Source organism: Macrobrachium nipponense, chromosome 43, assembly GCF_015104395.2.
Source record: "Macrobrachium nipponense isolate FS-2020 chromosome 43, ASM1510439v2, whole genome shotgun sequence".
Classification (NCBI taxonomy): domain Eukaryota; kingdom Metazoa; phylum Arthropoda; class Malacostraca; order Decapoda; family Palaemonidae; genus Macrobrachium; species Macrobrachium nipponense.
In genome coordinates, this window is record NC_061104.1 from 31,797,525 (window position 1) to 31,812,679 (window position 15,155).

The 15,155-nt window shown below is 41.9% G+C and overlaps 1 protein-coding gene across 1 annotated transcript in view; it reads right to left on the reverse strand.

The window, feature by feature from the left end:
- The window catches only part of LOC135213625 (polyprenol reductase-like), a 59,110-nt gene extending 44,326 nt beyond the window's left edge, over positions 1–14,784 (reverse strand). The window contains exon 1 of the mRNA XM_064247657.1: positions 14,466–14,784. Coding sequence (XP_064103727.1) covers positions 14,466–14,686 — 221 coding nt within the window. The 5' untranslated portion in view covers positions 14,687–14,784. The remainder of the gene's footprint in view (positions 1–14,465) is intronic.
- Positions 14,785–15,155: the final 371 nt, after the last annotated feature.

The window sequence follows — 15,155 nt, forward strand, 5'->3', positions numbered from 1 at the left end:
CGGTACGTATATGTGAAACTTTATTTTATCATGAAAATATCATTTTCACATAAGTGACTTACCGAACAGTTACATAGCTGAATCCAACTACCCAGCGGAAGGAGGGTAAAGAATGGACTACATAAAATGACAGTAATACCACATTAAACAGCAAATGTTGCAGTACCCTACTTGTGAGAGAGCAGCTGCAGGAGAATACTGCCTCTGGTTGGCGCTCTCATCACTCGTAGGAGACGTGGCAGTATAGGCCAGGGTCGTTCCTACTAAGAGGGATTTTGTAACCATGGACAAGACCGTTGGTTGACAAAATATTAAAAAACAGATAATGCCCTTGCCCTGGGCTTCAAAAACCAGATAAAAAACAACAGACCATCACCTATACCAAAAATAATGACATACTCAAAAGTAATAAATAAGATCTGGAGGTTCTCCAAAGTACTATGAGCCTCCAGTCTGCCCACGACTCAACAACCTATAACAAGGCGAGGAGACAGTAGAGGATAGAAAGTTCCCCTATGTTTCCTTTCCCAACACCATGCCCGCTACCGACAAAGACCCAATTTTACAACAACTATCATAGGTAGCCTCTACATTCTTCAGGTAAAATGAGGCGAACACAGATCTCGATCTCCAAAACTAGATTGAAGAATCGAGGAAAGCGACATATTGTGCTTGAAGCTTAAGGATGTCGCCACTGCACGTATTGTTTTCATGTGCTTTCACCTTAAAGCACATTTAGAGTCTGATCTTGGACTTGAGAGTGTGACTCCAAGTATCAGACTTCTCAAAAGAACGAAATAGCGTTCTTGGAGAGGGGGTTTTGCAGAATTCTTAACCGAACACCAAGTCGGTCGGAATTACCTCTAACGGATTGTGTCCTTGACAGGTAACATTTCAGAGCTCTGACAGACATAGTAAATATTCTTCGTCCATCGACCCACTATAGATAATCCCTTAAGTACAAAAGATTTAGGCGGGTTAGAGGAGATTTGTTCTTTGCTAAAATTCGTTAACAAAGAACAAACCGCATTACTGATTTTTTGAACCCCACCTCTTTGTGGATGGCTTGTAACTCACTCACATCTTCCTGCTGTAGCTAAAGCGCGAAGAGAAAAAGTGCCTTCCTCGTTACATCTCTCAAAGACGCTTCACGAAGTGGCTCGAATCGTGAAGACATCAGAAAATTAAAACTACGTCCAAGTTCCAGTCCACACTATCCTTCTTGGATACTTTTACTGTATTAAAAGATTTAATTAAATCTCCATATCCTGGTTAGAGGAGTGTCAAGCCCTCTATGCTTAAACACTGAGGACAGCATAGCTCTGTACCCTTTAATTGTCGATACCGACAAGTTCTTACTTTCTTTAAGGTAACCGCAAAAAATCAGCTATTTCTGTCACAGAGGTTTTAGAAGACGAGAAATTATGTCTTCTGCACCACGTCCTAAAGACTCCCCACTTCGATTGGTAAAGCTTGGCAGAAGAGCTTCTTCGACAGTTAGCAATAGCCTCTGCCGCTCTACGAGAAAACCCCTTAGCTATGACGAGTTTCCAGACAGTCTGAACCCTGTCAGTGACAGGAAGCGGACAAATTCTGATGATACCTGTCGAAGTGGGGCTGTTTGAGTAGCCGAGGATACTGAGGAAGAAGTCTGGGATGGTCCTATAACCAACTTGAGAAGGTCCCCCCTGGGAAAGGGAACCACTCTTTCCTGGGCCAGAATGGGTGGCTACCCAACGTCCATTGACACATTTTGATGTGAGAGGACTTGTTCAACACTCTCTGATCATTCCCAAATGGGGGAAAGGCGTAAAACGTCTAGACCCTCCAATCCTGAAGCATTGTGTCGTCTTCCAAGCAAGAGGATCTGGAACTGGGGAACAAAAGATCGGAAGTCGATTGTTCCCTCGACGTGGCAAACCAGATCCACCCTGAAGGTCTTCCCCAAAGTTTCCACAGTTCCTGACAAATTTTGTCTTGCAATGTCCACTCCGTGGGAAGAACTTGGTTTACTCGACTGAGTTCGTCCGCCAGTACATTTAACTCCCCTGTACAAACCTCGGAACGAGGGAAATATCCCGATCTTGAGACCAGAGAAGAGATCTTCTGCGACTTTGTTGAGGAGAATGAATGGGTTCCTCCCTATTCCTGATATAAGATAGAGCGGTGGTGTTGTCGGAGTATACTGCCACTCTCTTTCCCACGACCAAAGGAGCGAATGCTTGGAGACCGAACCCCAAATCGCCTTCAACTCCTTCATGTTGAGGTGATTCCAAACCTCTCTTTCATCTGACCATAATCCCGAGATCTTTTTGGTCCCTAGGAGAGCTCCCCAACCTCTGTCCGATGCGTCGGAGTATAATTCTACGTCTGGGTTCCTTAATGTCAGGGAGAGACCCTCTTGCAATCTTTCCCTCGACATCCACCATCTCAAGTCGTTCTTGATCTCTTCCGACACTGGACGAATACGTGTCTGGTTGAGACTTCCGACACCAACTCGCTTTGAGATAAAACTGAAGAGATCTCATGTGAAGAAACGACACCCAACTTTACAAACGTCTCTACTGATGATAACGTCCCTAGGAGACTCATCCATTCCAAGGCGGAGGAGGACTGACGGTTCAGGAATTGGCTCACTTTTTTTGAGGCAAGATTCTATTCTTTTCGGGGACAGAAAAACCCGAAAAGTCTGAGAGTCCAGAATCATCCCCAAATAGGGGATCTTCTGGGACGGCACTAATTGAGACTTCTCCAGGTTGATGAGAATTCCCAATTGACTCGCTAATGACAGTGTCTTCCGTAAATCCTTCACGCACTGTGTCCTCGAACCCGATCTTGAGAAGCCAGTCGTCCAGGTAAAATGCTGCATTTATGCCCAACATATGCAGCCATTTCCCCAATGGAGCAAGAAACAAGAGTAAATACTTGAGGGGACCGTCGAAAGGCCGAAACAAGGGCTCTGAATTGATACGTCCTCCCTTCGAACACAAATCTCAGGAACTTCTTTGAACTCTGGTGAATCGGGACATGAAAGTAGGCGTCCTTCATGTCCAGGGACACCATCCAATCGCCTGGGCGAAGTGCCGACATCACAGAATGATTTGTTTCCATATTGAACTTTGTCTTCCAGCACAAAAGGTTCAATGCGCTTACATCTAGCACTGGCCTCCAACCTCCTGAGGCTTTGGGAACTACAAAGAGTCTGTTGTAGAATCCCTGAGAACTGTAGAGGACTTCCTCTATTGCTCCCTTCTTGATGAGTGCTTTGACCTCTGCTGCTAAAGCCAAAGCTCTCTCTGATCCTGGAGAATATACTGTTAAGCTGATTGGTGTATCGGAGAGAGGAGGATCTAGAACAAAAGGGATCGAGTATCCCTCTCGAAGAACTTGAACTACCCATTGCTCTGCACCTCTTCGACTCCATTTCTTCCCAAAAAAGATGGAGTCCTTGCCCCTACTTGCACGCAAGAACTGCTTTCTCCCTTGTCCGAAGATTTGGGGGGAGGTTTTCTTTGAGGACTTGTACTGTGGACGCAATTAGTCCTGGTCGTTGCCACTTAGGTTTATTCCCTCGAAAGGGATGCTTCTGAAGAGGAGAAGACTTAGCTCCTGTTGGAGTAGGCTCTTTCGGACGTCTGGAAGACTGAAGAAGGAGATCATTAGTAGATTTCTTTTCTAAATCCGATAGAACCATCTCTAACAGCCTTATCCGCACAGGACAGAACTCCTAACCAGTCTGTGGCAAAATCTTCTTCTAAAGACTGACAGTCTTCAATCTTGCGAGCTAAAGAGGCAATAGTCCAGTCCAAAAAACTAAATAAAACCTCAAATACTTTAAAAATATTCTTCACCAAATGGTCAAGCTCTGAAGAAGAAAACAAAAAATTTTAGCTGACGAAAAAGCTGCTCTTCGGTGTGAGTCCACTAAACCGGAGAAATCTCCCTGGGAGGAGGCAGACACTCCCAAAGAAGGAACTTCTCCAGTTGCGTAGAAGCGATACGCTTTACTCTGAAGCTTAGAATGGTGGGAAAGCAAACGAAGCCTTACCTGTTTCCCTCTTCTTAGAAAGCCACTCTGTTGACTCCTTAAGGGCCTGCTTCGAGGACTGAGAAAGAACCAGTTTAGGTAGACACGAATACGCTGTCTTCCCATCTTTAACGAACATTGAAGGCGGTGAAGACGGAGAAGCAGGTTCAAAGTAATCTGGATAGTGACAGGAAAAATTTAAGAAGACTCGAATAAGCCGACGAATCCTTGTCATCTTGATCCAAAGCTTCCTCTTCAGACTGCACGGAAGCAGAGTCGAAATCAGGCTTACGTTGTACCCCCCCGGTGGAGGATTTCAACAAAACTCATAAGATCCTGGAAATGCTTCTTAAATGGAGCTAAGGTAGAATCGTCTAACACTGTAGAAGTCGATGGTCTTTCAGTCGAAGAACGCCTTCTTTCTAACAGGTGAAGTCTCCGCACAACGAGTCGACACAGGCGAACAACCAGTCGAAATTCCTATCGACTCACGACGAGGGGAGTCGAACAAAGACGAGCGAATACGCTTCTCAGGACAGTAATACGGAGTCGAACGAGGCGACCTAGCCGAAGCTGCGACTGAGACTCGCTTGGGAGAGTCGAGCGATCGTGAATTATCACGAAGTTTAGTCCGAGAGCCATTGCTTTAGCCGAAAAAATGCGACTGTGGAGGAGATTCACTAAATATCACATCCGTAGCAAAACTACACGAAGGTTGAGGACTCCAATGCCTCTTAGACTTCTTAACAGAGTCGGTGACGAATCACCCGCAAGAATCGAATGTCTTTTTAACGGTCGAGACACCAAATCACTTCACCTTTTGCGCACTGGCGATTGCACTTCCGAATCAGAAGACAGACGAGAATCACAAACACTAATACCTTTCCACATCTTTTTGGATGACACCTCCGTCGACGGCTGACCGTGGGCAAACTCCCCCAGACTCCTTCCGACCTCCGGTATGTCTTCTCCCCGTTGCGGGGAGCGGGACGTGACCTTCGTCTGGGAGTCGAGGGGGAACGGACAACCGCCTCCTCAGGCGCAACATAACACTTTGCACTGCACTAGATTTCACTGTACTATCTACGAAAGCTTTAAAAGACATTCCTAACTTCATAACTGATTCAGCTAACACTTCGAACTTTTTATCCATCTTAGACTCAAGCAAGGCAATGGTGTTGGGTTCGGAAACATGGGCAACTTGAACAGGGGTAATCAAAGGAGAAGTAGGAGGACTATTAATTGGAGAAATATTCTCTAATAAAGGAGAGGCAAGAGAAGACTTATTTGTCTCCGAAGGAACAGGAGTAGTTTCTAACCTATTCTTACTACTAGCCCTAAGAGCTGCCTTCCTCTTCCTATCTTTCTCCATTTTCTCAGCATGCGATCTAACCGCCTTCCATCCCTGTTCATCCAATTCTTTACATTCATCACATGTCACATCCATACCATTACAATTTTGTCCTCTGCATTTAGTGCACTTAAGAGTGCGGATCGTGACATAACTTAGCTAATCTTGTTTTGCAGCCAGCGCTGCAAAACCTTACAGCAGATGAACTAGAATCTGACATAATTAGCAATAATGACGAAAAACTGAATAGAGATAGCTAACTGGCAAGAAAAAACCAAAACTTGTACATCACCAAACAAAACCAAAATCCCAAATGGCGACGCAGGAGACTGCAGCGAAAATCTCACAGGTGTTTACCCCGTGAGCGGCAGAAACGAAAATTGACGGTAGAAGGCTAGCAGTACCCAGGGTTCCCGGATGTGGGCGGGTCTTGTATCACCTATACTTAAGATAGCAACGCCGCTGGCGCCAACAATTTGAATTTCGACTGCCGTAGGTTAAGAAGCTATAAGCTATGTAACTGTTCGGTAAGTCACTTATGTGAAATTGTATATTTTGTTGGTTTCAGTTTTTTTAACCTCGTCGCCTTGCACTACTAGCATGGTACTCATCATTGGTTCTATGGTCTTGGAGTACTGACCAACTATAAGCCCTTGCAGTTATGGTCAACTTAGGTTGTAGTGCCTAGTGTTATGTGATTTTAAAGCTTTTAAGTTGGTTTAAAGTGTTTTGTGATATCAACTTGAACTTTATATCAAATTTTTAATGAAGTGTGATGTGAGTGACAGTATCTGTGTCTTTTCTACATCTCATCCCTGTGGCTTTGAAGAAAATGGCAGCTACATAGTAACATTAGATTACAAACCTTTCATCTTAACATGGTCATACCCTAAATTAGCCAAAGTTTCTGCCCAAAATCTCCAGTAGACAATTGATATTGATAAAACAAGTCAGGGACTGGTAAATTCTTCCCCATCTGCACCTCACCATGGTCAGTTTGTACCATACTTTACAATAGCCTAAATATTCTTTGCCTATCGGTCGTCTAGAAGTCTAAACATGCATAACTAAATTACAAAAGAGAATTTTTTAGTTTAGTACAAGTGGTAATAAGCATACAGAAAGTTGAAGGAGGATGCAAAGTGTGAAACCCCTATTCAGTTAAGTTACTCCTGATTAGGTTTTGGTGTACTCATGGTAAATATTAACAGTTCATTCTAAAATGGATGAAATATACTTATTCTACTAACTTTTGACATGATTTTGATTAATTTAGTATTATATCATCATTAATACTTGTTTAACCTACTACAGCCAACCCTAAAACTATTAATAATGGGGACCTCCAGTGGAAAACCACTGTTTTCAAGTGACAGGAAGGAACAACGAGTGGAAAACAGGAATACTATACAGTATCCTGACTTTCCTAACATAACTTATGTATAACCTAACCATAAATATATGGCTTCTCACTGTTTGTTAGATGAAGGGGATTGTAATGGGTTGTTCTAGAAGAGCTTATGTAACACAACACTAGTACAACTGTGAAATGATGTTCTGGGTTGTACTAAATCTTACTACTGGAAAGAAAACAGAATTGGGAACCCAGTTATGATAGATGGGCAGGTCTAAAATGTGGTAGGGCATTTCTGCTATGGGGCCACATAGGGCTTTGGACTATCAGTTAAAAAGTACAGTAATTGCAGCTTCACAAAACTGAGAAAACTAGGCTAATAGTAAATGAACTGCCCCATAGTTGAATAAGCAACATTACATGGGTACAGCTATATGCAGCAGAAACAGAAACTAACCAAAGAACTGCAGGAGATTTGGAAAGATGTGACCACAGAATGTTAAGATTCATAGCCAGGATACAGGGACATCATATAACAAATGAAAGATTGGCTGTGAGATGTAGTATCCAGAGGCTCAAGTAAAAAGACTGAAATCTCAGACTGAGACAGTTTTGATATGTGATGTGAAAGAATTATATGTTATTAGAAGGAATGTAGTTTGTCTGGACAGAACGACAGGGAGGTAAGAGAAAGGGCCTGGAAATCCATGCAGAGAGAGTACAGGACAGAAGAGAGTGAGAGATCTCCTGATAATGATTGTCATATTTTTCTATTTGCCAGAAATATAAAATGAAAATGCAGAAAACTTTCAGATACTTAATTATTGTGTCCCACTTATTACAACATAACTAGAGGAATTTAATTTTACTTTAGGCTACATTAAGGCATTTAATGCATCTCAGATATTTCAAAAGTTGCCATCTAGATTTAAATGTCCACCTCCAACATTGGCAAATACCAGGCTTAACACCTCTAGGTTACATTATGAAATTGTATGATGTCTAATCATGGGAAGTGACGAAATAGTACTGGCAAACTAGTTTAAGAGTTTAGATAAGAAGATATTTATATCCCTATAAATAATAATTTTATTCACGGTGCTCAATGTCCATTTTTTGCAGGATCCATGGGTCAAATCCAACAACCTAGGTTAAATTAGGATGAACCCCTGTACAGTGGCCCCCACTTCTTCATGTTCTCCGGATTCGCAGACTCACATTCACAGATTTCTCTCGGAAACATTTCCTCGCATTATTCGCAGAAAATTCGCATACTGCAGTATTTTTCTATGAGAAATATCCACAAATTCTTGTTTTTTTTTAATCAATTTCATCATAAAATGCACTTTTTGCAATAAAACTATAAAAAAACCAAGTATAAACATTTTTAGTGGGTTTTTCTTGAGTTTTAACTAACAAAATAGGCTATTTTCAACATTTTTATTAACCCAGGCCTATTTTCATCTAAGTATATCTAGTGAAGAAGCAAATACTAAATAAAATCGTACTTTTTCTCACTGGTTTTAACATGTCTGCATGCTACCTTGGATGGTGTGATTAACTTGCCTGCAAACAAAGTTTATCTTCTGGAAATTTACTGCATTGCACACACAGATTGGACTTGCGTAAAGTATGCTATCTTGTATGGTAGTATAGTCTTTGTACAACTCACTGGCAACTCAAGAGTAACCAAGCTGCCATCCTTTTCTTTAAGTTGAATTTCAACACTGCCTTGAAAACATATTTTACGAAGAGCTCATTTGCTTATTTTAGTTCGTATGGGGCTTTCACATATCACTTTATGGTATGCTTAAAGATGTATTGTATTCTTGTTTCACCAATTAAATATCGAGTGAATAAAGCCAAGCCAAGCAATGACGATGGATCGACTGCGGGTGTTTACCCTATGTAAAAAAATTTATGCAATTCATGACCTTATACTGCCGTTTAACTATTTATTTAACTTCTTCTACCAAATTCGTAGTTCCCGTGGAAAAGTCGTGGTTGGAAGTCGTTTACGATTTTTGTGAAGAAAGTGCCTCAGCGTCTGTGGGTACAAGTGGTGTGCGGATTTAGCACTTGGAATGGGAAGTTTATTGACACAAGTGACTCTGCAAACATCGAGATGGCGTCAATCTTCTAAATATTCAGGTTTGTAAGTAAAAATTTTGAAGGCGTCATAGAGGTAGTGTGCACTGCGTAGACCAAGACTTTTCATTATCCTCTGTTTAATCTTAAAATATTACCTTAATTTCTAAATTTGGAGCAAATACTTAATTCAAAAGGAGGGTGGAGGTCTCGAGCTCCTTCTCTCACCACCAACAACGGAGCGCTTAAACATTGCCGGGCCCTCCCGCCCGCCGACCGAAATCGGCGGAAGAACACCAAAACCAATATGGCGGCGATACCAAAACAATAATAAAGAAACTAGTACCGAAAGTTAAAGCGAAACGGTAAAGGGGGACCCCATTGGGAATCCGGGGTTTTTGGGTCGGGGGATGCAGATACAAGTGTCGTTGACCACCGAAAACTTTATATAAACGGTAATGGGGGAGCGTATTGGGAACCGGGTGTTTTTGGGTGGGGGGACGCACAGACGGTGGCTGTGGGAGGGAAAAAACGTACAATTTAACAGTAGGTTGACCCCTTCCCCTTACTCTGGCCAACCCGCTCTGCGGGCAATGCTAGCCTACTACCGACCCAAGTTGGGCCTGCAAACGTATTTTAAAATTGTTGACCCCTTACTCTGCAAACGCGATGTGGGCTATGCTAGTCTACTGCTTACCCAAATTTAGGACTACGTACTTACATATTTTACTCTCCAAATGGGAAACGATTTATGTGTGTTGTCAGTAAGGCCGTGGCGGAACGGCGCTTCGCGCCTTATCCGCATTTTTAAAGATTCTTGGCAGGCTCGACATGTTTCGGCAAGCGGTAATATTGCGCTGCGCGCGCTAACCACAGGATTTACAGTGGGCCGACCAACCTAACCGCGGACAATCCACCATTTTAAAGTACCATTATACTACCCTAGATACATTATTGGGAGTACCCAAGTAACGTTTTTTAATGCAGTACATTGAGAAATAAGAAGGGTACAGTGTTCTCACCGTACCACTCCGTGGCAAAACGTCTTTTTAAAACCCGCCATGTATATTCGATAGTGTTGGTGTGTATGTTTTTGTCGGTTGGATCGACAAAGTGTAAAGAGTGATTGATATTTAAGTGTTCTTTAAAGTGCTGACTTAGTGTAGTGTATGAATTTCCAAAACAAGTCTGAAATAATGATTGAATCTGGATGAATATTTTCAATGAGGATGGGAAGCAGGGTTTCGGCCGATCGGTCCTGAACGATTTGGAAAAACGTGTCCTTTGTTTCGCGGTCTATTCCACCTAAAACCCAACAACCATCAACACGCCGACCTTTGTTGAATTTACGTTTGCCAAACTTTGACTCATCAATTTCAACAATGTGGCCGGGTCCACCGATTTTGCGATTGTCCTGGACCAAAATGTCGATACAGACTTCCCGGCAGAAATTATACCAGTCCACCATGGTGTTCAGTGAACCGATATGGATAGTCATTTTCATAAAGGCCTGTGGTAGCTCGTGGATCCAGCCATAAATTAATTGGAGGATTGTGCCGAAATCCAGGTGTGAGCGGGAGAAGAAAGAGCCGTTCCGTATCGTTGTTCTTTTACGACACGTGCGGAAGCTGCAGCGCCACACAAAACTGTATTCCTCTTTAACGAGGCTCACGGTTCCCACTTTACACTTGTCACAAGTTCCACTGAAATCGCCCAACAGTCCGCTTTTGTAAAGATATGTACGTAGTAGGGTAAAACACCACGGCAGGCCAAACAGGCCACCTACAATCAACGCTTGTCACCCTCCGAAAAAGTACATTATAACGCGTCCTGACACCGGAGATGGGCATCAGTCGCGACTTGTTGTTGGTGAGAAACGGAGCTAAAGTCCTCTACTCTCCTTTTGAAGTAAGTATTTTCTCCAAAGTTAGAAATTAAGGCCATTTTTAAGATTTAAACAGAGGGTACTGAAAATGGCGTCCACGGCAGTGGAAATCTCGCCAAAACGCTTTAGAAATTTTTACTTACAACTAAAAATGTTTCGAAGATTGACGCCATCTCGATGTTTACGGATCGTCTTGTGTCAACAAACTCCATTTCCTGTGATAAATCCGCACACCACCACTTGTACCCCAGACGCTGGGGCACTTTTCATCACAACAATCGAAACACGAGTTTCTCAACCAACAAACAAGTTAGGAGTAAAACAGCTGTTTATTTTGGTAAGAAGATGACGAGAAGGCGTGCTCTTAGCTAATTTTAAATAAATAGTAAAACATCAATATTTTACATATTTATGATGATTAATTTGAAAATATTCGTTATTGAAAAAGTAACTCGACTCTGACTCAAATTTAAGTAATTATTTTTCTGAATTAGAACGTTCTTTTAAGTTTGTATTATGACGTCACGACATCTTAACTTTCGTACCTATTGTAAATAATTGCTATACTCAACTGTCTTGCAGAACAGTTTACCAGTTATTCATGCAGATTGTTATCAGCTATTCATGTAATTGTTATACGTAATCGTAATGCGCATATATATCTTTATTATTTACTTTTTGGATATATGAAGATGTTTTACTGCTGGATTACCGCCGTAGTGTGACGCAATCGTTTTCCGTCCCTGGGCCTCTGTCTGTTTTCGCACCATAAGAAATTATGGGGCCGAATTTGCAATGACCAGAAAGTCGTTAAAAGAGGAAGTTAGCATTGAGGGGGCATATTTGTTTTGACTGAGAAAATACAAATTTATTCAATAGCTAGCTTGTAAAAAATACTTGGTTATAAACACTTGATTGACAACTAAGCAAGCATGTCTACTATGGGTTTTCAGAGACAGTGCAAGGCACGTTTTTTGGGCAATACCTATTTCTGTAACGAACACTCGTAACAGAACGAGATTTTGCTATAGTGCATTACACCCAGTGCCGTAATTTATAAGGGTATCGTGAATCACTAATCGTAAAGAATAACGACACTTGTCCTTGTACCAAGAGACAAAAACTCCATTATGCAGAATGGATACGAACAACGCGTATAAAGCTCCACCTACCCTCTCCCCCCCCCCCCCCGCCCCCCCCCCCCCACCCCCCCCCCCCCCCCCCCTCTCCACCGCCACCCCACCGCCCCCTTTTCTTCGTTCGTTTGTTCCTCCGCCTTTCCTTTCTCCTCTCTCTCATCTCTCCTCTCCTCATCTTCGCTACTCTCTCTTCCGCTCTTCTATCTCATACTCTCTTCTCGTCTCTCTCTCTCTCGCTCTCTCTCTGTTGCCATTCGGTATGTGTTGACCCTCCAAACTGGGTATAAGACTACACACAAAATGTTGAAATTGGTGAAATTAGGCTATGTATTGGAAGTACATATACATAAATATTAAAGCAATTTTATCATTATTGCATTACTATGACAACTAGAATTCATGGAAACAGTTTATAATAATGGAACGGCGTATGTGTGAAGCCTCCACTAATGTGGCAATGATGATTTTGCCATTCTTAGCATGCAAACATTAAAGGTTACATTTATTTCTGGCATACGATTATTAAAGAAATTCAAAATACTAATATAGACTGAAATCAATGAAAAGTGCTAGCAAAAACAAAAAGGCAAAAAAAAAAAAAAAACATGTATATAATTCACTTTTCCGTAGTCGTTCCTCTATGCGCTTTTCCGTAGTCGTTCCTCTATGGTTTTCGGCAGCCAGATGTACGAAAACGTTAGAAACATTTGATTGTATCTACTTTAGAAATATCTGTAATTTTTCGGGGTAATTTGGTTGCAAAAAAAGGGATAATATACATGAATTAAATCAAAATTTTTAAATATCAAAGTAAATTTAAACTAAATAACGAGCAAAGTAAACAATTTAGGGAATAAAACTTCGCAGTTTCGTCGTCTGCTGTTCATAACTGTGTTTGTGGCACGCGCGCTTAGAAACCAGGAACAGCAACGGGTTTAAAGTGCAATGTGGAGTGAACTGAGACCAAAATGTGTATAATAACAATCAAATAAGCACTGTGGAGTTTCAGTTGCAATGGCAGTAAGGATAAAAACCACCGATTACAAGGTAAGAATGAATTCAGTTCAAACCATAACCTCGGGAATAACAAGTTTCATACTTTCACTAATATAGGCAACAAAATGTTGTTTTATTGTGCTGATTACAACTGCAATCTTGAGTAAGATCAATAAACGTTACATATATACGCTAACATTGTTCAAATGAGTGCTGGGAAGGCTGGGGAAAGATGGTGGCCGTCACTGATCAGAACCTTCCATGCAAAATGTAGCCGCCATATTGGATTTCAAAACTGCCTTGAAAACATATTTTACAAAGAGCTCACATGCTTATTTTAGTTCGTATGGGGCTTTCATATATCACATTATGTTGACGAAACTTCAGTCTTTTAAATGGTATGCTTAGAGCTGCAATTGTATTCTTGTTTCACCAATTAAATATCGAGTGAATAAGACCCGTCCACCGTGATGAGGGTTGGGCTGCCGTGGTGTTTTACCCTACATCAACGTCTTGGCATAAAGTATATAGCACACCAAAAGTAACCGGACTTTCACTCAAAAAAGCAGCGAGGGACGGATGTGATGCTACGGGATGCGCCATGTTGACTGCTTTGAAAACTCGCGGGGTCGGCCCAGGTGATAAAGGCCATGCTGGGTCGCCGGGACTACTTAGGGCGGCGGTTGGATTTGGGTGTTGTGCGGCCCGGGAAATTGGTAATTGGCTCCCAAAACTGTAGGTAAATAATGACGGAATAGGCTTACAGTGTCATCCATGTGAATAAAGTGCGGTATCGTAACGGAATTCGCAGAAGCAAAGGCAATGGGGGCTTGGTGAGGTTTTTAGAGGATACAGTTTTGAAAATTCGCGGCGCGGAGGAGCCGCCATGTTTGTTGGGATGGCGTGCGGCCCGGGAAATTGGAAATTGGTTCGCAAAACTATAGGTAAATAATTACGGAATACGCATACATCGGCACCTATGTTAATAAAAAGAGGTATCGTAACGGGAATGACAGTAGCGTAAGCAATGGGGGCTGGGTGGGGTGTTATAGGAGACATGTTGCCTTTTTTTAATGTTCGCGCCATGTTTCGAGGGTTTAGGTCGTGAGAGGTCGGGGTCGTAGGGACTATAGGCTAGTTACCGTGGCGGATGGATTTGGGTGTCGTGCGGCCCGGGAAATTGGCTCGGTAAACCATAAACTACCCCCAACAACTTGTGACTGATGACCATCTCTGGTGTCAGGATGTGTTAAAGTACTTTTTGGAGGGTGGCTTCAAACACGGTGGAAACTGGATCCGCTAGTCCAGTCGGGTGTTCCCCCTAGTTCTTAGCTTACCTACTATTTGGCTGGAGGAAACGATTCTACGGAAACCAAGTTTTTTTTTTTCCGAGAGAGAGGTATGGGGCACATCGAACATCTTTTCTTCTGGGCAAATTTTCATTTGGCGCTAGGGACTTGGACCTTGTCCGGTACCGGTGATCTGCAAACACCCCGGGTATTGCTTTTGACCTCCGTTCGGAGCTCTATACAATTACCCCTAGGGTAATTGTACAGCCTAGGGTAGACCTGTTCCAACGTGTTACTTAAAAATATTCCCTCAAAGGCTGTATCTTGACAACTTACCTTTTTGGTACTTCCATCATCGAGATTATTTTCCACGGTCGAGCATCATGTGCCATTTTTCCAAATTTGTAGGCTTGTAAAAAAAAGTCGGGAACTGGAATTTGCCCCGCAAAATGAACGGCCAATCCACTAACACTGACCAACAACGTATAGAAAGCGAACATCAGTATACAAAGATTCCATTCGAAAAGAAAATCTACAATGTAATTGAACAATTCCATCTTGAATTGTTCAGGTGGCCAGAAGTCCTATGAAACTTGACGGGAGTTCTTCATGCATTGTTTACACGGGTCGGGGAGCTATATGTTCAATCACACTAACCAAGGGAAGCTTTATGTAAATGTTCAATTTAAAACTTATATTTCCATATGATTACATTTGGTTTATTTTCACTTTTATTTCAGTTCATAATATGAATTACCATTCCTACGTACATATTACGTAGATTCGATAGTAACTTTCTTTACCAGTGTCTTGTAATAAGATAACTATTTTCATCCAACAAAATATGACAATAAAGAAAACGAACCAAACTGATTTTATGGCAAACAAAGCTAAAAAGATGAGGTAATTAGAAATTTAAGCAATGGTTTTCAGCACTAACCTCGAATTCTTTTTATGATATGACCATTATTTAGTAAAAAAAAATGTTAAACACACAATACGATCTCTCTGGTGTCGACAGACACC